Raw genomic sequence first — 23,252 nt, 5'->3', positions numbered from 1 at the left:
ATCACTTGAAAAGGGATACGAATCTCCAAGTGTATATTTATCTTAATCCATAAATTCTCCTCTGGCCAAGGCCGAAGGTGTGCTCGCTTGCTCCCTCGATTCTTTACAATTTCCCTCTCATGCCCTCAACGCTGAAACCCATAAAACTCTTAATTTCGGATGTGAGAAAACAGAAAACAAACCAGGAAGACAAAAGGACAGAGGCATCTGCTGGAGACAAAGAACATCTGCAGCCATTCCACTCAATCAATTCGCAAGACCATTACCTCCACAGCAACTGGGACCAAGGGGGAAGTCAGAGCACCCATAACTCTGAATGCTGTCCCGCTTGTAGACACAAGCACCCAAGCCCAGGACAGGGATGCAGAAATCAATGTCAACAGAAGGCAGTAGGTTTGTTTTTAAAACACTGTAATGGATTGTGGTCAGTTTAGAGACAGCAGCTGGAGTTCATGTTTTATGGGACATGTGTCTGGCAGCAGACAGACAGGAGTGCTGGCAGGGCTCAGGACGCCCACAGTCTAAACGTTTATTGTGTTCTAATGGCAGTTTTGAATTATGATGTTTTTATGACAAATGTAGATAGGCCACTAAAAGATTAGCCATTAATCCAAATGCAGGTCAGTATTTTTAAATGTTGAGTTTCATAAACATTATTCCATAAAATGGACATCATGAAGGTTAATGAAGCTAAGCAGTGGTACCTGGTTGGTCACGTGATCCCAACACTGCGCTGCTATGACAGGGTCCGGCAGGGAGAAGAGAGGAAGATCTTGATTAAGTCAAAACATTTATTAACAAGACAAACCGTAAAATAAAGACAGTAATTCCAAAACAAAAGGCAAAAAGACAACAGCTAAGCACAGCACAGACAATACAGGACCAAGAACTGAATCAAACTGAGGGATTAAATACACAAGAAAACAGGGGATTAAACAAGACAGAAGTGAACACCATAGAAACAAACTAGACACAAGAACAAAGCAAACAGGAACTAGGACAAAGGAAAACAGGAACATACAGTTTAAAAGTTCATGGAAATGAAACTAAACAATACATCGTCACACCATAAGGCAATCTGCTCCATGTAAAATAAAACAGCTTACTTAGGCTACTCATGTTAGTGTACATCATTTTTAAATAATTATGTTTGAATAACCTTTTAATAATATACAGTATATTAACTTAAATTGCAATATTAAATAAAACAGTTAAATGTACTAAATTGCAACATTACAAATATGTAATTACAAATATATTTAAATGCATAACATTCAATTTCAGTAGAAATTACATTAAATTTTTGTTTACCATATGATTGTCAATACATTTGGCAGCACACTTGACCATATTTCCAAGACAATAGAAGTAATTATGAAATACTTAAATCACTCTTAAGTTTAACTAACTGCATTTAATATAAATTTAAACTACATTTTCATTTATTGCAAAAAAATAGTCCCAGGAACTGTGATGCTTTGGTCTTCTACTAAACCTCTTTAAATCAAGTTAACTATATTTAATAAAGTAAACAAATAAAATAAATAAATAAATAAATACTGATACTAAGAGGAGATGCAGTTTTATCATGAAAAAATTTCACTACAGCTTAATTTGATTTTCAGCGCTGACTTTATTGTTACAAACTTTCATAAGGAACTACAGAAAAGAGTCAAAGACCCAAAAATGGATTTTACATTGAGTATTCAGGTCAAACCGTTACACAAGGTGGTGACAAGTGACTGTGATTAATGAGCGAGTCATTAACTATTCAACCCAGTTGTTCAAAAACGTTGATTAAAGGAAGTACTTAATAGCAACTTCTAGTTCACTGAACTGTTGGGGGGTATTTGGAAATTCAGCAGTCTTGGTCTTGAGATATTGTTAAAATATCATATAAATAAATAAATAAATAAAACAGCAGTTCCCTGACTAAGAAATCATCTGCCATTGAGATTTAACAACACGTCCAAGTACTTCAGTGCATGTGTCTTAAATTGCCTCTGCTCTCCACCTCCAAAACTGCAGCCAGTTAATATTCCTTGAATGTGTTCCCGACCATATAATTCATCACACTTGGGCTTAGGCATTTATAAGGGCTGTTTATAGCGCATTTTATGCATAATTACCCTCATAAAATACGAGGGAATCTATCAAACTTGCCATAGCCAATTGGTCTTGACCCATGCTCGGAGAAGATGATAATTTAAACATTAACAATAAATTGCTTTTAAGGAGATTAAGATGAAACTTTTATATTCATAAGAATGAAGATGTCTTTTCAAAATGGCATTTATTTCAATAGACATACAAGGCTGCTGAATATAGTTTGTGTTTATTTAATTAATAGGACAACAGCCATTATTTTTTAGTGTATTATGTGATCATTTAATAGAATAATGGAACGCTAGTATCATATAGCCTATAATTATGCAAATATTTCTCATGAATTAATTAAATTTAATGAGGCAATTTAAATGACTATATCTGCCTAATTGAACAGCTGCATTGATCTAATGTGGTCATTCGGATCATTACATCTTTAGGCCACAGAAAAAAGTGTTTTGTCAGTTCAACTTAGAAAATGTACTTCATGTGGTAACATCTAAAATAACTGGTTTTGTTGAAATGAAATAAAGTATTTAAGATTAATTCAACCAAACTGAATTCAACCAAACTGAAAAAACAACAACAAGGTTTTACTGAAGCATAACTGTCAGTAAGTGTAACCTGATTTCTCCAGCAAGATCTTTTTTTGTTTTATATGATGAAAGTCCTTTTCCACCATGATGTAAATACACTCAAAAATGAATTAATTACCCTTATTTAATTTGATTGAAGAATTTTTTACTCACAATTTAATTTTGTTTATTCAAAACACGTTTAGTTGGGTCAACAGTGTCTTTCATCATTATGCACACTGTATATAATGAACCACTAAGCAAAGACAGGTGAGCTTGCCCACACTGAGTGCCCACAGCCTAAGCACAAGCATTACAAAAGCATCGTAAACTTAAAGGAACACTCCACTGTTTTTTCATATTAAACTATGTTATTCCCTTAACTAAGACGAGTTGATACATACCTCTCTCGTCTAGCACTTGGGAGCACTTCGACTCGGCGCAGTAAAAAGTCACGTTAGTTCTAATGACAGAAGTGAGAGGGAGAGGGGGAGAGGATTTTTCAGGAGTGATGATATTACTGCGCCGAGTCGAAGTGCTCCCAAGTGCTATTCCGCCATACATTATAGTTATCCTTTTTACCCGCTTAGAAAAGTGCCACGTTTTATTTTGTCACCATACTTGGTCGTGTAACTACTCGTGTTACTGTATTTAAATAGGGAAAACGTGGAGGTGTTTGGTCGCTTCTAACTTCATCTCTATTTGGACCCTAATGAATGAACTGGGCTAAGCTAAGTGCTATCAAAGTGTCGCCGTGTGCCGGAGCGATTGAGTGCACGCACTGAGACGAGAGAGGTATGTATCAACTCGTCTTAGTTAAGGGAATAACATAGTTTAATATGAAAAAACGGTGGAGTGTTCCTTTAAGTGGATCGTAGAGCCATTGCCACCAATGGTCTCTATGATCAACTTAGCTCACAATGCTTTTGAGAAATGCAGCCATGGGCAGTGGATCTGGTGTAGCATGCTTTGCAAGGGACTGCATTGGGAGAGTAAATTTGGGGATTAAGTGTTATTTAATGTGTTTTTCAGTAAAAGGAAAGATTATAGTTTATGTTAATGTTTAATGTTCAGTTATAAATGTTGAACATTTAGAGGAGTTTCTGATTTTGAATGTCGTGGTTACCATTGTGCTGAAGAATAGCGTTGTCAATTTTGATTTGAAGCAAAATTTGCAAATCAGCAATGAGCATGTGTCGAATGTGTCCATCCCAAGCATTATTGGAAATTGTATGTTGGGTCAATGTATAAAATTCCTTTTATTATGTTATAAACCCGATGAAGTAGGTTACAACAACGATATTAGAGTTTAGGTAGAATCAGGTAGAAATACCTCATTAAAGCAACAACTGCATGTTAACTTTTTACAGTGTATCCTGTTTTTGATATTAATTAACATTGCAATGATTAGTTTACAATAAGCTCTTTATAAGCTTATTGTACTTATAATCTCAGATTATATTGTCTGAGATATATTTATATTTGTACATAATTTTCAACTAAATATATTTTGTTAAAGATTTATCTATTTATTTGTGTTTTTCTAGAAATCCTTCTAATGTTTTTGTGTTCCTATATTCAGGAAGTGTAAAGCCCTTTTATAGCTTACAGAGGGCCATAACTTCAAGCATATATTTTATGTATTGAGAAACATTAAGTGCACAGGAAGAGACACATGCATGACAATGGTGTAATGGTTATTTGTGTGTTTCTTCATGCATATAAATAGAGATGTGTCCTTTAAAACCACACACTGGCTCTCGTTGGATTAGAATAGAATGTGTGTGTGTGTGTGTGTGTGTGTGTGTGTGTGTGTGTGTGTGTGCGTGCATGTGTGTGTGTGTGTGTGTGTGTGTGTGTGTGTGTGTGTGTGTGTGTACTTGTACAACTATCTTTGTGAGGACCAGTTTGAGTTTTAGACCATTGGAGTGAGGACAAAGAGAGTAAAGTGAGGACATTTTGGCTGGTCCTCACTTACTGAGACCCCTTTAAAGGCATGTTTGAGGGTCAAGACTTGGTTTTAGGGATAAGGTTATAATTAGGTTAAGGGTAGGTTTCGGGTAAGGGTTCGGGTTAGGCACTTAGTTGTCAAGTCAAGTCAAGTCAAGTCAAGTCAAGTCAAGTCAAGTCAAGTCATCTTCATTTATATAGCGCTTTTAACAATGCAGATTGTTCCAAAGCAGCTTTACATTGATAATTTACATTGATAATAGGAAATTTAAAGTAAAGTGTTTTGGCTTTATAGCAGCTCTAGAATAAAGTTATTGTCCAGCTAAAGTTAGTTTGATTGATTCACTTCCGTCGCAACGATCATTAGTTATTAACTTAGGGGCCGCCGCCGCTAATATGACACCGTTTTAAGTTCTTTCTGCGCAAACTTAAAAAATGCGAACCAGTGAGAACGACGATGGCGTGCACATGCGTATTACGAGTTCAGTCTATAGGTATGCGCGTTTGAATATATGTGCGCAGGCGTGTATGTAGTCCTTCCCTACAAATCAACCCTCAACATACTACTTGTCTGGCCTTAAAATTAATAATACAGAATTTGTATCGCTTCCATGTAGCTACGCGAACCGGAATTATCCTGACAACGCTTTATCTGTAGAGAGGTAAAAGTGAGGGGAGGGAGGCCTTCACAGGGAAGAGCCTATAGTTGACATTTCAGGACTGCGCTGTCGTCAGATCTGGATATAGCCTGGATCCGGCAGACTGCAATAAACCTCGGGATAAACAGAGAGACTAATATTAGCGTAGATGCGTATGCCAGTTGTGATGGGTAAGGTTAGGGTAAGCAGCTAGCTTTATACTGGCTAGCAACCAACTTGGACTTAAACTGATGCTCATGACTGGTCAGATCTATTCAGAGACATCATGTCTCAATGGTGTGACCATTACTGCTCTGTGATTCAGAGTGAGAATGTCTAGTGAAACTCTTATTGAATCTGAAACTTGAAACATTCTGTTCCTTCCTCTGAAACTGTAAAATGACAATGTTCATTTAAATAGAATTGCAGTCAGCGTCGAACACTCTACAATAATATCTGTCAGCATCATTCACAAATGATTTGGCTTCATTTGCATCTTTCTGTGACTGAAGGTGTTGAATTTCAGCATCACTTCAGGAGGATGTGTGACTAATGTTACAATTACATTTACATTTACATTTAGTCATTTAGCAGACGCTTTTATCCAAAGCGACTTACAAATTAGGACTAAATTAAGCGAGTCATCATGAAGAGGCAAAAACAACAACAACGCAAGAAGTGCTCAGAATACAAAGTTCAGGCATTATTCAGAGTAGCATAAGCCTGATAAGTGATGTTTCAAAGGGCAAGGTTTTTTTTTTTTTTTTTTTTTTTTAGGAGGTTAAGTGCTCATGGAAGAGATGGGTTTTCAGCTGTTTTTTGAATGTTGCCAGTGATTCTGCATTCCGGATGAGGCCGGGGAGAGTGTTCCACCAGCATGGAGCTGTGAATGAGAATGTTCTGGAAAGTGATTTTGTGGCTCTCTGTGATGGAACCACGAGACGTCGCTCTTTGACTGATCGTAGGCGTCTGGTAGGGATGTAGACTCGTAGGAGTGAGTGAAAGTAGTAGGGAGCTGAGCCTGTGATAGTTCTGTAAGCAAGCGTCAATGCCTTGAATTTGATGCGAGCAGCGAGAGGTAGCCAGTGCAGAGAGATGAACAGAGGAGTGACGTGGGCCCTCTTGGGCTCGTTGAAGACAAGATTACCAGAAATTACCAGCAACTTTAGCCTGTGTTTCACTCCCTTGTTTAGAAACTTCTATAAACCATAAGTAAATCACACATGCACAAATATGAAATTTTACATTTTATAATATAGGCTATACATTGCCCTTTCTCACTTGCTACATATGTCAAAAGCAGAACGGTTTAGCACTGCCTTAATTTTGAGAAAAGGCCATTACTGGTTTGAAGCTGTACAGATAAAAAAAAAAAAAAAAGAGACTTGATAGTGCATCACATCATTATACCTTTTCACATAAAAAAAACGATTCTAATGTAATTACTGTAATAAATCAGACCTTAATGTTTAGCATAAAGCTATGAGTGAAATATGAATTATTTCGCAATAATTTGGTCTCGCTTTTATTTACCCAACATTTAAGAGGTATCGTCTTTCTGCCTTAATCAAAATCAGCTATTAATTACAGCTGACTTTATAAGCTTTTATATGAGGCCATTATGATTGTTTGGTTTGTTTCAGACTGGGCTGACAATATGATAGTGTACTGGAAGCACTCAACACACATCAGGGGCCGTATTCACAAAGCATTTTATCTTACCACTAGGAGTAGCCTACTCCTAAATCACACTAAAAGATTTTAGCTAGGAGTTTTCTCTTAAAAGTGATTCACAACGCCTTTCAGACCTACTCTTAATAAAGAAAAATGACAACTCCTAAACTAAGAGTGAGTCTTCGTTGCTATGGATGACGTCATTACTCATGCACGAGCTTGACTGAAGTGACCACCTTGATTGGCTGATGATTGTAACGCGGGAATGATTCCAAACACCTCCCCTACGATGATGAGTGACAGGTGCCAGGTCTGAGAATGCGTGCGCTCAAGTAGTGCGAAGGACGGAAGATGATGAATAACTGAATAAATAGCCTAAATGAATAAAGAGTAAGGCAAAACAAATAGCCTAGTAGCCTAATGAAACATGGATTGATGCAACAATTGTGAAATGCCACAAAAAGCGGTTTGTGAATAGGTCTTAGTGAGTTAGGAGTCCTCTCGACTTCTTTTAAGCTGTTCCAGGCTTAGGTGCTACTTTTAGGGCTAAAATGCTTCGTGAATTACTCCTAAAGTTACGAGTGACACGCCCATTATTTTTAGGAGTTGCTCCTAAATTCGCCAGTTAGGAGCTACTTTTAGCCTTAAAATTATTTGTGAATACGGCCCCTGAGCTCTCTGGGCATAACTGAAGAAAAATAATATTCCATCCCTCTTGTCACCTTTCTCTAAAAAATTAAAAGATCCCTAATGACCTAAAAGGGCTGTTTTTTTTTTTTTTTTTTTTTTTTTTTACTTACTATATCCATCGTTTGACAGCTGAAGAGTGATGTTTTATGCAAAAAACAAATAAATATACAAATAAAATATATAAAATAAATAACTTTAATTATGTAAGCTCTCAACAATCTAGCAATCAGAGTTTATCAATGTGGATATCAGCAGCATTGGGATCAGCAGGTTTATTTTCTAAGAGAATCAGCCAAAACTAAAAGAGGAATAGGAAGTAGTAGGAATTCATTAAAATAATAATAGAAATGTGGATTCATGACACAAGTTATTTATCGGTTTCACTGATGTATTTGTTGTGATAATGTGAAAGTTGGTTTCATTTATTTCAAATTAATCCAGTCAAGTCATTTAATAAATTTTATCGCGTGCATTGATGTAATGGTGGAAATGCTTGGTGCTAGTATTATTATTATTATTTTTTTTTTTTTAAATACTGAAATTATAACTTAGATTCTGTGTATTTTATTGTACTGTGACACCTTACATTTTTACTACAAAAATGTATTGAAAAAATATGTTTATCTAACTTATATTAGGCTATTTAGCCCCAAGAACAGCATTTTTTTTATTTTTTTTAGGTATAATCGGACTTGACTAAAACTTTATTGTTGCTGAAATTTTTTTCTTGTGACAACTTCCCTGCGTAACAACAATAATATACCTGTAGCGTATATAGTAGCCTATATTTTAAATTATTTTCATAGAATTGTATAGATTTTAAAACGACAGTAGACCACGCATTTAAAATGACTAGACTTCCCAAATATAGAGCACATGCTCACAGAATGACGTTCACTGGGTGTGAGTGAGTGATCAGTCTCTCTCTCTCTCTCTCTCTCTCTCTCTCTCTCTCTCTCTCTCTCTCTCTCTCTCAGATGTGAATTCCTCGCATAGCGCTTTGTGTGGAAGTGAATGAGAAGGAAGGAGGGGTGAAGACGCAACTTCTGCCAATAGAAGGAAACGCTGTCTTTTTTATGTCTCAAACTCTCGGCCTGTTTTCGGCGTCTGATATTCACTCTGCTCAGCTGAGTGAGTCTGGATTTTTCTGTGATTAATAACATCTAATGGTAATGGGACTAAAGAGGCTCTGTTGCCGATGCGTAGACGGCAACCGTCGCAATCCGTTATATTAAGTTGCATTAGACATTTAGAAGAACGCGTAAACTTTTTGATGGATAGATGTGCGTAATGTAGGATAAAACGCGCGACGTTTTGGCAACTACCCACCACGCGAAAGAAAAACAAAAGGACTACAGAAATGTTTAGGATAATATTTTAACTAAATACTATTAGCGCTATTCTTGCATATCCGTCTGCCACGTTTAATGACGTAAACGAATCGAAACCTTCCTTAAAGTTCCTTTAAAGGCTTTTTTGTTTTTATGCGAACTCATCTTTATTAACCGGTACATTTGTGGTTTCCCCCCTCAAACACGTCAATTTGAGCGACTTAAATGCTGTTGAAGTTGAGCAGAACGTCCACAGAATGCTGGAGTGAAGGCACTGAAGATGGCATCGGCGATTTTTGAGGGCACATCCCTGGTGAACATGTTCGTGAAGGATTGTTGGGTTAACGGGATCCGCAGGCTCATAATTAGAGGAGATGAAGAGGAGTTCTTTGAAATAAGGACTGAATGGTCAGACAGAAATATTCTTTACCTGCACAGAAGTTCCTCGGATTTGGGAAGACTTTTAAAAAGACTCCTGGAGTGTTTCCCCGAAGACAGACGAGATTTATCAAAGTGTCCTCTGATAGTAGGTGGGTGCGAAGTGTTATTATGAATAAAGTGCAATCAGTTCTACTTTACCAACTTTATTCTATTCTATTCTATTCTATTCTATTCTATTCTATTCTATTCTATTCTATTCTATACGTCTTAACATGTTATCATTTGTGTTGACTGCTACTGTCACTACATTTTAAAAGAGCAAATTGATACTATTACTCAGATGTATCTTCTTCAAACCCTTTCCTTACATCTGAGATTGCAAAGCTTAATCAGTTTCTATTTATTCAACTCTACCATGCTGTCCTGTTCCTCTCAACTCAACTATTCATGTTTACTCTATATACTCTGTATCACTCCATAATCTAGACTATTCTACTCTATTGTACTTTACAGTGCTCTGTTTTTCTCTTTTCTGCTCTATATCCTATACTCTATGAAAGTAGAGTTGGATATTCTGCTTTTTCTACCAGTTTAAAATGACTTCTGTTGGTTTAACAATGTAGTAAGTTTATTCAGCCATATTAAATAATATTTTTTGTCTAGAATAAAACCAGTTAATTTAGCACATATTAAGGTAACCTGACAATGGATATTGTGTTCTAATTTCAAAATTAAGTTTTTTTTTCCACCAGAAAAGACCCACCCGGAAGCAAACACTTTATTTTTTTTTATTTTTTTAGGGACAAGGTTCAAGTATTCTGCTTAATAATTCACACTGGACTAGATACAGTGACACACAAACCAGACCTATCATGTGGCTCCTTGCTGTCTGAAACATATGAGTCAGTGACTAGCTTTCTGAATATAGAGCAGCCTTTTTTTTTTTTGATTTCACATTCCAAGACAGGCCATACACACTACTATTGGGATTAAATAGTTAAATCAGGCTAAAATTATAATGGAATCCTACATAACTGCATTATTGCAGCATAACTGCAGTGCTAAAAATTCAGATTGGCCCAAACAACTGTCCCATGAGGCACTTAAAAATGAGTCGTACATCTATAGATCAGCTATGATGCAATTGGGTCAGCTTTCTTTCCTCAGTACGTAGTGTCCTCCCATACACTGTTAGGACTTTGTGATCAGTTTTGACAGATATCTTCATTGTGCAAGATGAGATGACTGTTAGGTTTGTCTCATTGTGAAACAGTAGAAAATTGTATGGTTCATGTTTTTGTGTGAGTTAAAGATATACCATCAGTTTGCAATGTTAAACTACTTAATATAGATAATCACACTGCGTTTAACACAGTTGAATGACATGCAGAACTCTTTTAACCAGACATTTCAGACTAGCGTGATTGTGTGACATGGCATCTGGACACATGGCACCCTGCTCTGGGGATTTGTGGTTGGCATGCCATTCAAATGTTGGCGTGATGCCTAGCACATGTCATCTTGTTTTGGGTTGGTGATTTTGGCTTTGTCTGTAGCCTCTGAAGCAGAGTCGGTCTTGGAAACCATGTGCCAAAGGGCTTTTATGTTGTGGCTGCAATGCCTGACCTTTATCCCTCAGACAGAAATAAGCATTCACAACCTTTGAAAACAAAATCACCGGCACCCTGGAAACAAGAAAAGAAGGAAATTACTCACTTCCTGAATATTCACCCTTTTCACACCTCTTTCACTGCTTTTTTTGTACCTTTTTCTTTGTGGCGATGTGGTGAAGATGTTATTGGATCCAGAGTTTGTGTCTGACAGTGCTGCTTATGCTTTATGTTTGTGTATGTTGTACACTGTTCAGTCTGTTCATTGTACACCCTCTCTTCACGTCCATTCCATTACAATCCCTGTATGCTTGAGGTTCAATTTGCATAATGATTTAGAAGTTTAAAAATAGCCTAGCACTAGCACTGAATGGATACTTAACCTCTTTGGCTCTTTCTTGGCTCAATCTTTGATTCCTCTTGACCCACTGCTTGTTTTTGAGTGAATAAAACAAACAAAACATAATTTTCGCAACAAGTGAGACATATAGCTTTCTCTGTCATGTCAATATGAGGCTGATGCTGTAAGGGGCACCTCCTAAATTTAGCCCCCCTGTGGCATCCGTGACCACACAAACATGCACAAAGAACACACATCAAATCCAGCTTATTGAGTTCAGTTGTTTGTTTGTTAAGGGATTTTTGCCTTGTGGATGATAAAAAAAAATCCCATAGACTTACATTGATTGATGGATCCAAGCCATATCTAGGGTACAGAATGTTAGTCTTGGAGGTGGGAAACCGGCTTGGTATAATGCAACCATCATTAACAACCATCCAGAACTCCTTAGCAATCAGCTAATTTAGCAACTGCAAAACATCATCATATACTTACAGCTCTGTGAAAAATTCATTATCTCCACGAGTGATTGCGATACCGCTTGAGTACGTTTTGTGTATTCTTATAGAAATGTATGGGGCAAAATATATAGAATTAAACACGATACGTTTTTAAAAATGTGTTGGGGGAAAATTACATCTTTGATGAGATAATAATTTGCTGCAGTTGCGCTACTCACCGTAAAACACAAAAAATAACACTGTCAGCAGGTTTGAAGCCACAATAAAAACAATCTAATAACATGCCATTTGCAATGGACTCTGATGTAATGTTTTACTGTTTTGTTTTTTACTTTCGTGAAAATGTAAAATTATTCCAGTGAGCTAGCCTTACTATCTAGTGTAATAAACGACACTTTAACGCTTTAAAACTATAGTTTAGAACACATGATTACATTTATGCAAAGTTGAAAGACTCCACTTATATAAATTTTTTCCATTTGAAAACATTAGGGCTTGTCAATTTATTTTAAGTGGGTAGGACTGTCGCCTTCCAGCAAGAAGGTCCCAGGTTTCAAGCCCGGCTGAGCAGGAGTCCTTTCTGTGTGGAGTTTGCATGTTCTCCCAGTGTCAGCGTGGGTTTCCTCCGGGTGCTCCGATGTCCCCCACAGTCCAAAGACATGCATGTTAGGAGGATTGGATATGCCAAATTGTCATGAGTGTGAATGTGTCCAGGACTAGTGCTGGGTTTTGTCAGCAAGGGCATCCGGCATAAAAAAACCTGTTCCAAATGAAAAAGTGTGTTTGAAGCGTTCACTGCAAATGTGTGGGAATAACGCTAGGAAGATGATGAATATTTTTGTTGCAGTATTTTTATTGTTGTGATATGAAGATGAAATTAATCAATAACAGTAAAAAAGAAAAGAAAAAAAAAGTTAAAATAAAAACCGGTTCTGCATTTCAGTTATTGGACATAAAAACAAACAAATAATGTATTAGAAAAACATTATCGGTCGATACATTTAATGTGCTAACAGCAAACCAGAACACCCTGGAAACCATAGAGTTTTGTATTGATATTTGTATCAACAGACTTGGTTGATCAGTTGTTAGCCAAAACCTTTAGAAATGTTGCTTTACTTCTCTTACTCAATCTTTGTGATTTTATCAAAGTCTGCTTTTGCTGTTTGGACCACTGATGCAAACATGCATCTAGATAACGCACTGCAAAAATGTGCAACAGTCCCAACATGGCTATGTACATAATGTGTTAATGGTTTACAGATTAATCAACATGAACAGACATGACTAGATATTTTTGCTTTTATTTCTCTTTTTCTGCACCAGACAGGTTTCTTATGAAACTGTTTTGTTGTTATCAGTTCTTGAGTTTAGTACATCTGCTAGAGTGACCTGCTTGCTTAGCCACATCATGCTGAGTGTTTACAACAGCATCATACACTGAATAATGTATATATCTAAATGATGTTATATTATAGTGTTATATTGTGTCTGAGGGGCAGTTTGGAAAATGTGAATGCTGGTTTGGGTAGAATATCAATGAACTCAGTGAAAGACCATGTGTCAAAATGGTTTCCCCCATCTGTTTGGTGTGTATTAACACATGGCTCCTCTTTTATTTATATGGAAACAGTTTAAACCAAACGGTGGCAAAATGGAAATGGATCAGATATGTGCTCTTTCCCCATAGGGAGAATGTTGACGGTAGAGAGCTTGAGATTGTCTTTTTAAACACACAAACACAGCAATCTTTATATAGGCTTAAATCTTTATCCCACAGGAAACGGACACTTCCACAGCAAATCCTGACAGGAAGAACACCGGAAGAGCATGGATATCTATTCCAGCAAACCAGTACAGTTGGATTAAGTCAAATTTTAGCTGGTGTCTTGTTTGGGAAAGAGCAATTTCTTCCTTAAGCATCTCATATTTTCCTAAATATGGATGATTTACTGCAATATGAATGTTGTTATGCATCTGTCTTGACTCATTTTGCTGAAGTGTTATTATCACTTCTGTAAGTCTAAAGAGCTCAGTTTTCTGTCCACTGTAACATTTAAAGGTCAGTTATATATGATCATTACAGTGCTGTACAGTATAGTATCTTATGCTTTTTGTTTTTTAATTCCTTACAGTAAAGATTTTTTTTTTTTTTTTTTTTTTTGTATTTCTGATGTGCATAAATGTGTCAAGTTAAAATAAACACGGGAATTATTCCATATAGGTTTTATCTGTCAACAAGCCAAATCCTCTGATTTGTTGCCTCTAAAATATTTCTTTCAGATGTATGATGATAATGGTAACCATGGGAGATTTTAAAAGACACAGCATAACTCATCTAGGGCTGGTAGAGTCATTATGATCCAAAGGTGATTTAATGACCTAAAACCTCTATAGGCTACTGCCCTTATGGGTGATGTCATCAGCCTGAGACATTAGTAATGAATAGTCATTCATGAATTACAGTGTGGAGTTTTGTGGAGTCTTTCACAGCCTGAATAAGAAGAGGCCGTTGTGTAAAATCTTTGTTTGTGACTAGAGATTGCGGGTGTTGTTGTCATCACCATCATCATAATTACAGCTCTGGGTTGGTCTGGATGATTAGACGTGCATTCGTCATTGTTTTCAGTATGACTTTCAGTATGAATCCATTAAAAGTAATTAAATCTATTAGATGATATTCTGATTGATTATTGTCAATTATAGTATTGTTAATACAAAGGAGAGGACCTTTATCAGACTTGCTCACATTTAAGTCAACCTTTTTTTAAACCAGACATGATTTTCTCTGTGGTCTCTTACATTTTATGGGGCCAGATAAAGTTGTTTTAGGTGTTGCCTGAAAGTTATATCACCACAACTTTGTCTAGACAGTACAATAATCGGAATGCTTGTAAATGCAGAGGTAAAGTAGTTATTGGCCTGTTAGTGAATAGTCAATGAGCCACATAAACTGCACGGACTACAAATGATGTTTTATTAACAAGGTTCGGGAGGAGCACGTTCAGATAATTAACACAAGTGGAGAGCACTCAGCAATCAATGGTAAGAGGTGTATATATACTCAGCAGTCTCACCTCATTCCATTGACAGTTTTTGCAGCATCCCTCCACCACCCCTTCTCCACGCTTCTAGTCCTAAACACTTACATACGGGGGGAGTACTCTGGGTTCGGGCCGAACTCCGAGCTCGGAGCCCTCCCTCCGGACAACACGCCAAATACGCATTAAACTTTACCCCTTCAAATTATATGTAAGTGTGAACTCGTGAAATAAAAAATCTTGAGCTGAGGCGCAGAATACTGATCTAATGTAAAAGATTCTTAGAAAGGTTGGATATGCTGATATGTTTGTGCTCTCACAGGGCTTGTGAAGATTAAAGAAGCAAGAGACATTGAGACAAAGCTAAATGAAGTGGAGCGACTGTTGAAAAACACCATTAACATGCCCTGGAAGGTAAGAGATCTAACTGATGACACCAGTATAAGGAAAAAAGGGCTTGTATATTATTAAAGTGTGACTGCAACAAACAAGAAGCATGTATTGTTATTTTACTTTATTACCTGAACATCTTCCTAAATGACTTACTAAGGTCTTATCATAAGCTCATTCTAAAATGATGTTTTTCTCAGTTTTCTAGGTCAGAGGTTGTCTTAACATTCTTTGAACGCTCGCCGCTAGATCAGGTCCTGAGGAATGACAATGTCCACAAAATTCAGCCATGCTTTCAAAGTCCAGTTATTTCAGGTAGGTTTTTAATGTTAAAATGCTTGTTAATATTGATGAATATTACAATTTATACAAATTATAAGGCAAGGGCTCAATTTGATGATGGGCTTTTTATTAGTAAAAAATGAAACAAAAACAAACAAAAGCTACCCCAACGGGTACTCCAAATGCTCACCTCGTGCGCTCACAACAGACGACAAGTATGAATGTCGGAATTCCGACAAAAAAAACGAAACCAAACTATACCGGGATCTGAACACCATGCCACACACAGCTCACAGCGACAGAAGAGTGCACGCTCAAGCTAGGGTGACCAGATTGGCTGAAATTCGACTACATAGCCTATAATGATAAATGAATTTCAAACCTGAACCAAACATATTTTTATTCAAAGATCAACAGTCTGTCATTAGTCTTTAGTCTGCCACAAAAAAACAACATTAAAATCATGAACTCAAATGTCATTGTGAAAAAAACAACAACAATGACTGTTGTAACAGTGTGTAAATCAAACCTTTCAGGCTATAGCCTAATGCTAATAAGCCTTATGCCAAAATTATTATTACAACTAAACTGTCAGTCATTAAATAAGAAAACTAAATAATTGTGTAGATGATTTGCTTTGTGTAACCCGACATCAGACATTAGGCCGAAGTATTTTTTTGGACACAGTGCCACGACCAATCAATCACTCCTTTATGACTGGCTGCCTGAACATTCATTGTCTTCGCAGCTGCTGCAACTTGCGCTCGCTTATCAATGCATATAAATTCGCGCCTACGGTATCTTTGTGGAACTTAAAAAAAAAGAAAAAAGATGCTGCAGCCAATGAGCAGCCGGCGAGGACTGGCTGCAGGGTGACTCAACCTCCACGGACAGTTTTTAATGTTTTATCAGACAATAACTACTCAGGATTTCGCTTTAGTGTAATTTTCGGGACAATTAGGGCCGGATTCGGGATTCGGGACAACAGCTTATTTAGGGTCTGTCCCGAATTTTTCTGGATGTCTGGTCACCCTAGCTCAAGCACACTCGAAACTGCGCGCTCACACAAGACAAGACAATACAGTAGCGTCAGGGCTACCACAAAACCAAGAATAAACTAGACATAAGTATTATGTAATATTAAAATAGTATTGTTGATATATTTATTATATTATTATAGATAATGCAACCAACCAACCTATCGGTCAAAAGTTTGGAAATATTACTATTTTTAATGTTTTTGAAAGAAATCTCTTATGCTCACAATGTCTGCATTTATTTGATCAAAAATACTGAAAAAAAACTTCTCAGGTTACGACTGTAACCCTGGTTTGCTGAAGAGGGAATGAGACACTGCGTCGAGACACTGTGGGAACGCCCCTGCGTGATTGCTTCATTAAGCATGTGTGAAATCAGCCCAATGGCGTGACGGATCTTCATAGGTGGGTGACGTCACGATCAGGAAACTAAAAAGCATTCCCGTAACAAACAGAGCTAGCTTTTGATAGGCTGAAGCAAGTCGACCACAGGCATGCAGGGAGTATAGCAGGGTGACGCGGCATCTCATTCCCTCTTCAGGGAACCAGGGTTACAGTCGTAACTTGAAACTTTTCCTTTTAAGGGAACTCAAGCTGCGTCGAGACGCTGTGGGAACCTTGTACCCACGCCGCCATACTAGCGTGTGAAATTATTGTCAACACTAAGACAAAAAGCACCCTATACCTAGGAATGGAGCATGCCGCATCACAAATCCTGTCGCAAAACAATTCCGTCATTAGCGTTACACGATGACAAGGAGCCCCAAACTTTTTTCCCACATAACCAAGGCACGTAGGCATCGCCGCGTGACCTTGATCATGTGAAATGGGTTTTCCCTCGGGGAGAACTCCTTGGTTTTGAGACACCACTGCAGGGGCCTCATGTACAGCAGGCCAAAAGGTATCACGTTGGACGCAGCTGCCATGAGACCCAACAGAACTGTTTGACAGTGAGTTACTGGCCTAGCCTTAACCCATTTACGGCTGAGAGAATCTAATACTAGAATCGATACTAGCAGGAGACAGACGTGCCTACATCGTCGTCTAATCCCAAACCACGCCTATAAAAGTGGTTCTCTGAGCTGGAAGAAGCAAACTCTTCATGCCGTTGAGCCTTAACCACAACTTCCTCATGTGGACGAGAACGAGACATTTTGATGCTGAACCGCCATATGCTCTGATTGAGCTAGAATCAACCAATCGTCGATGTAATTCAACACGCAAAAGCCCTGGAGTCGCAGTGGAGCCACAGTTGCATCCACGCATTTCGTGAAAGTGATGAACCTCCTGTTTTTCTGCTGGCCAGTCAATGTTAAGTTTGGCCACATCATGGTTCATGACCTCTATGAGCTATATGCAGGAGTATGAGGTGGCGCGTCCAACTCCTCAGAGCTGGATAATTGCAGCACTGGAGCCTCAGGGTGGAAGAAACCACAAAGTGTGCTTCCAGACCCTGAGATAAAGCACTGGACCTGGCAGGTGAGGGCAGAGAAAGGGCTGGGCCCGTCTCTAACCTCTTTACTAGGTCCATTTGTGAACCCCATGACCTGTTTCCAACATTGATAATAAATCAGCATATTAGAATGATTTCTGAAAGATCATGTGACACTTATTAAATGGCTGATGACTAAACGCTGATGAACAGAACAAAAAACGCTGTTTTTTCAGCTTTGCACCACAGAAATAAATTAAATTATTCTATATTAAAATAGAAAAGCGTTGTTTTAAATTGTAAAAATATTTCACAATATTACTGTTTTTTCTGTATTTTGATCAAATAAATGCAGGCTTGATGAGCATAAGAGACTTGTTTCAAAAACATTAAAGGGTTAGTTCACCCAAAAATGAAAATTATGTCATTAATGACTCACCCTCATGTCGTTCCAAGCCCGTAAGACCTCCGTTCATCTTCGGAACACAGTTTAAGATATTTTAGATTTAGTCCGAGAGCTTTCTGTCCCTCCATTGAAAATGTATGTACGGTATACTGTCCATGTCCAGAAAGGTAATAAAGACATCATCAAAGTAGTCCATGTGACTACAGTGGCTCAATCTTAAGTTTATCAAGCGACGAGAATACTTTTTGTGTGCAAAAAGTAAACAAAAATAACGACTTTATTCCACTATTCATTTCCTTCTCTCTGGGCCTCGAGTGAGTTCACGTAGTGTAATAGCGCAGCGCTTCTGTGTTGTACGTCACACGTAGGCTCACTATTGACCGACGCTGGTCATGTGTGTGATGCGTGTGATGTACTCCAGTGATGTGATGTACTGAAGTATTCTCGTCGCTTGATAAACTTAAGATTGAGCCATTGTAGTCACATGGACTACTTTGATGATGTCTTTATTACCTTTCTGGACATGGACAGTATACCGTACGTACATTTTCAATGGAGGGACAGAAAGCTCTCGGACTAAATCTAAAATATCTTAAACTGTGTTCCGAAGATGAACGGAGGTCTTACGGGCTTGGAATGACATGAGGGTGAGTCATTAATGACATAATTTTCATTTTTGGGTGAACCAACCCTTTAAAAATAGTAATGTTTCCAATATTTTGACCGGTACTATATATATATATATATATATATATACAGTGCAATGCATAAGTGAATACACCCATGCTAAAGTTGACTAAAAAGAGGAATAAAAAATCATATTTTGGAAATTGAACTTAATGCCTTAATTAAAAAAATTAGGAAAAATCCAACCTTTAAGGACACCAGTTTTCTTTGTGAATGAATAATGTATCGTAAATAAATAAATGTTCTTCCTTAAAATACATGGTGCATAAGTGAGTCACCCCTATGTTAAATTCCCATAGAGGCAGGCAGATTTTTATTTTTAAGTATTTAAAAAATTTTTTTTTTAGGATACTATGCATCCTGATAAAGTTCCCTTGGCCTTTGGAATTAAAATAGCCCCACATCATCACATAGCCTTCACCATACCTAGAGATTGGCATGGGGTACTTTCCATAAGATCATCTCTCAATGCAAATCAAACTAGCTTTTAGGCTAACTGAAATAAAACCATGCCAATCTCTAGGTATGGTGAAGGCTATGTGATGATGTGGGGCTATTTTAATTCCAAAGGCCAAGGGAACTTTATCAGGATGCATAGTATCCTAAAAAAAAATACTTAAAATACTTAAAAATAAAAATCTGCCTGCCTCTATGGGAATTTAACATAGGGGTGTACTCACTTATGCACCATGTATTTTAAGGAAGAACATTTATTTATTTACGATACATTATTCATTCACAAAGAAAATTGGTGTCCTTAAAGGTTGGATTTTTCCTAATTTTTTTAAATTAAGGCATTAAGTTCAATTTCCAAAATATGATTTTTTATTCCTCTTTTTAGTCAACTTTAGCATGGGTGTATTCACTTATGCATAGCACTGTATATATATATATATATATATATACACATATTAATAAATCTGTATATGGACAGATTCACATACTGTTAGAGCCTTGCTTATTATTATGTTCTTTATAAATAACAAAAAAACTAAATTAAACACTTTTTTTGGAGATAATTTTATTTCTGACCATTCATTGACTTCTCTACAGAGATCATGAGGTCTAATGGGTTTTGCCTGGCGAACACTGAGACCATTGTGTTTGATGAGAGCGTTCCACTGGACAAAGAGAGACCCTCCTCCACTGACTCAGCCCAGCACTCGTAAGTGCCTGACATTCCCTCTGTGTTATCCCAGTCCAGTTCTCTGAGTACATAAAAAAACGGAAATGTATAGTGATAAACTTTGATGTATTATACACTTGATTACATTCACACAACAGATTTGTACATCATCCATTGACAGAAGGCTTGATGTAATGTTTTCCTTGAGTGCATAGTGGTGTCACACACAGGAAGTGGTACTTCCTTCCCTGGGTGTGAGTAGGAAGCTCTGGAATGAAACTCAAGACCCTCCCAATTAGATGTCTGATGACATTATTCCCACAATTATACATGATATACACAGTTCCTCATTACATCCTGAACACTGCTGATTAAAGGGATAGTTCACCCAAAAATGAAAATTCTGTCATTATTTACTCACCCTCAATTTGTTCCAAACCTGCATGAATTTCTTTCTTCTGCTGAACACAAAAGAAGATATTTTGAAGAATGTCGGTAACCAAACAGTTGATAGACCCCATTGACTTCCATAGAATGAAAAAATATATATACTACGGAAATCAATGGGGTCTATCAACTGTTTGGTTACCGACATTCTTTAATTATCTTCTTTTGTGTTCAACAGAAGAAAGAAATTCATACAGGTTTGGAACAACTTAAGGGTGAGTAAATGATGACAGAATTTTCATTTTTGGGTGAACTATCCCTTTAATACAGCAAGTGAAGTATTATAGAGTTATGGCTATGATGTCTTAAAAATGGTCTAGACAGGCAGCTGGCTGAGTTTTAGTTATATTGTTTCTTAAGATGTTGTTTTCCCATCATTTCATATATAATTATTGTTAACAAATCTCTGAAAATGCAGGTATGATGAGGACGGGAGAGAATCTCTGGATCCTGTGGATCAAGACCTGAGTGACGATGATCCTGAAGCTTATGTCACTAACCTGTCCTACTACCACCTGGTTCCCTTCGAAACTGACATCTTGGAGTGATGCAGACTGTTCTGCATGGGTGGACATTTACAGAGGGGCACTGAAACCCCACCTTTATGATGCAGATAGCCTGCATGTAATTTTTGCCAAGCGATGGGATGTGCTGCAGTTTAGAGGCTAATTCTGATTGTGTTTATGCTGCAGGAAGTCTGAATAAAGAGATCACCACTAGACACAGAATCTGTCCATCAGATTTGGTGGCCTGAGCCCAAAATGATACTGTATTCACCAACGTGCCTCATTATTCAACCTCGAGTCATGTTGTAGACAAGAAAATATAATAGGAACTGACAAAAAAAAAAAAAAAATGCTATTCCTGGTGCACAGAAAGATTTTATTTTTATTTTTATTTAAAATCCACAGTGTACCAGAGATCTGTTTCAAGGCCCAATGCCCAGAACCTGCCTGGAAAATTATTTTTCTTATTCAGAAATAGTCTGCGCTATGAGAATCAATCCTTTGGCTTTAGTGGATGATCTTAAAGATGCTCCTGAAGAAGAAGATTTGCATAAAGATTTATCAAAATGGAAGGTTGTGATAGTAAAAGAACTTAAACATAAATGCTGATTCAAACAACCAAATCCTGAAAAAAGGACATGAAATGAATGAAAACCCATTTCAACAACTGAAACCTTTGATTTTGTACAAAAATCACTGCTTTATTAATCTTAACAGCCATTTTTGCCTTAGTGCTAAAGACTTTGGGGTTAGTTAAATTAAATTTGCCAATGCATTAAGACATATTTCTGAAGTGAATTTTATTAGCTTGTGACCTTTCTTCTACTCACTGAATATGGACAGTAGCTGAACTTTCTTCTTTCCTCTTGAACACAAAAGACTTGCATACATACTTGGCTCACGGCTCCTACTTATACAAATATATATGCACACACATGCACAAACACACGCCTACTTTACAGTCATGTTTTCCTGCTACCCATGAGAAAGTTCTACTCTTGGTTTAGTTCACATCACAATTTTTGGTGCTTTAATAATCTTTTCCAACCTTCAAAGCATACAAACAGGAAGAATAAAAGTGATTGCAAGTGTGAGAAATGTTAAGTAATTGTGTTTGAGATTATATTTATATATTTTTGCAAAATGCAAGTAATGATGCTTGGTTTAATTGTTTTATTCTTCTGTATGCATATAATATATATTATCAGTCATGTCCATCATGGCATAAAATTGTGACTCCCTTTTTCAAATCTAAACCTGGATGTATGTGAGCTTAATGCCAGAGATATCACTGAAAATCTCTGTTGGACCCAAAAAACAAACAAACACAAGAGCAGAGGAATAGACTGTGTTTGCATAAAGTGATTAAAGTAGGCCTACATGGACATGACCAAATGCATAGCACATTATACATATCCAATACAAAGGATTTTACAGAGGTTATTTTTTTTGTTCATTGGAATTGTAATGATTATTTTATATTTGTAAGCATTGAAACTAACTATTTCACTTTGTTTCACGTTGTACATACTTTTATATGCTAGCATTTTTTATATGCTAGCAAGGACTGATGTGCACCATATCGTCATGTATTGCTATTGGTATTTCATACAGTATATTTGAAATGATATACAAAACTTGTGAATAATTTATTAACAACATGCCACTAAAGCTTTTGTGTAAATAATGATGAGTTTGGTTGTTTTAGATTGTTTTCTTCTTCAGAATCCTCAGGTTATAATATCAAACTTGCTCATTTAAATCAACTTTATTCACAGAAAGATATTCATAGCGAGTTCATATGCAACACCTGATTCCACAAATCACATCTATAGAAGGATGTGTTTTGGATATTGATAAGGCTGTTTAATTTTCCCTTTTTTTCATCATAGCTAGCCTATAATATTATTTTTTTAAAGGTTACTGACTCCTGCTGTTCATTCATAATATTATTGTTATTAACTGTCAGATCATTTTAATAATAGATAGCTAAAGGTTTGAATACACTTAAATATACATTACCCTTGAAAAGTTTTGGGGTCAGTAATTTTAAATTAATTAATCATTTTAATCAACAAGGATGTATATAATTGTTTCAAAATATTTATGTTTCAAATAAATGCTATTTCTTTACACTTTATT

General features: G+C 36.9%; 1 protein-coding gene across 1 annotated transcript; it reads left to right on the top strand.

Annotated features, from left to right (window-relative positions):
* The first annotated feature begins 8,511 nt into the window (after positions 1 to 8,511).
* pxdc1b (PX domain containing 1b) lies at positions 8,512 to 22,803 on the top strand. Its single transcript, XM_084399260.1, has 5 exons — positions 8,512 to 9,494; positions 15,120 to 15,211; positions 15,388 to 15,502; positions 20,085 to 20,196; positions 21,023 to 22,803. Exons 1-5 carry the CDS (start codon positions 9,245 to 9,247, stop codon positions 21,150 to 21,152), a joined length of 699 nt encoding a protein of 232 aa, XP_084255386.1. The 5' UTR covers positions 8,512 to 9,244; the 3' UTR covers positions 21,153 to 22,803.
* The last annotated feature ends 449 nt before the right edge of the window (positions 22,804 to 23,252 follow it).

The sequence above is a fragment of the Rutilus rutilus genome, assembly GCF_951802725.1.
Source record: "Rutilus rutilus genome assembly, chromosome: 24".
Classification (NCBI taxonomy): Eukaryota; Metazoa; Chordata; class Actinopteri; order Cypriniformes; family Leuciscidae; genus Rutilus; species Rutilus rutilus.
Note: the sequence above shows the minus strand (reverse complement) of the source record. Positions and strands in the feature narration are given on the sequence as shown.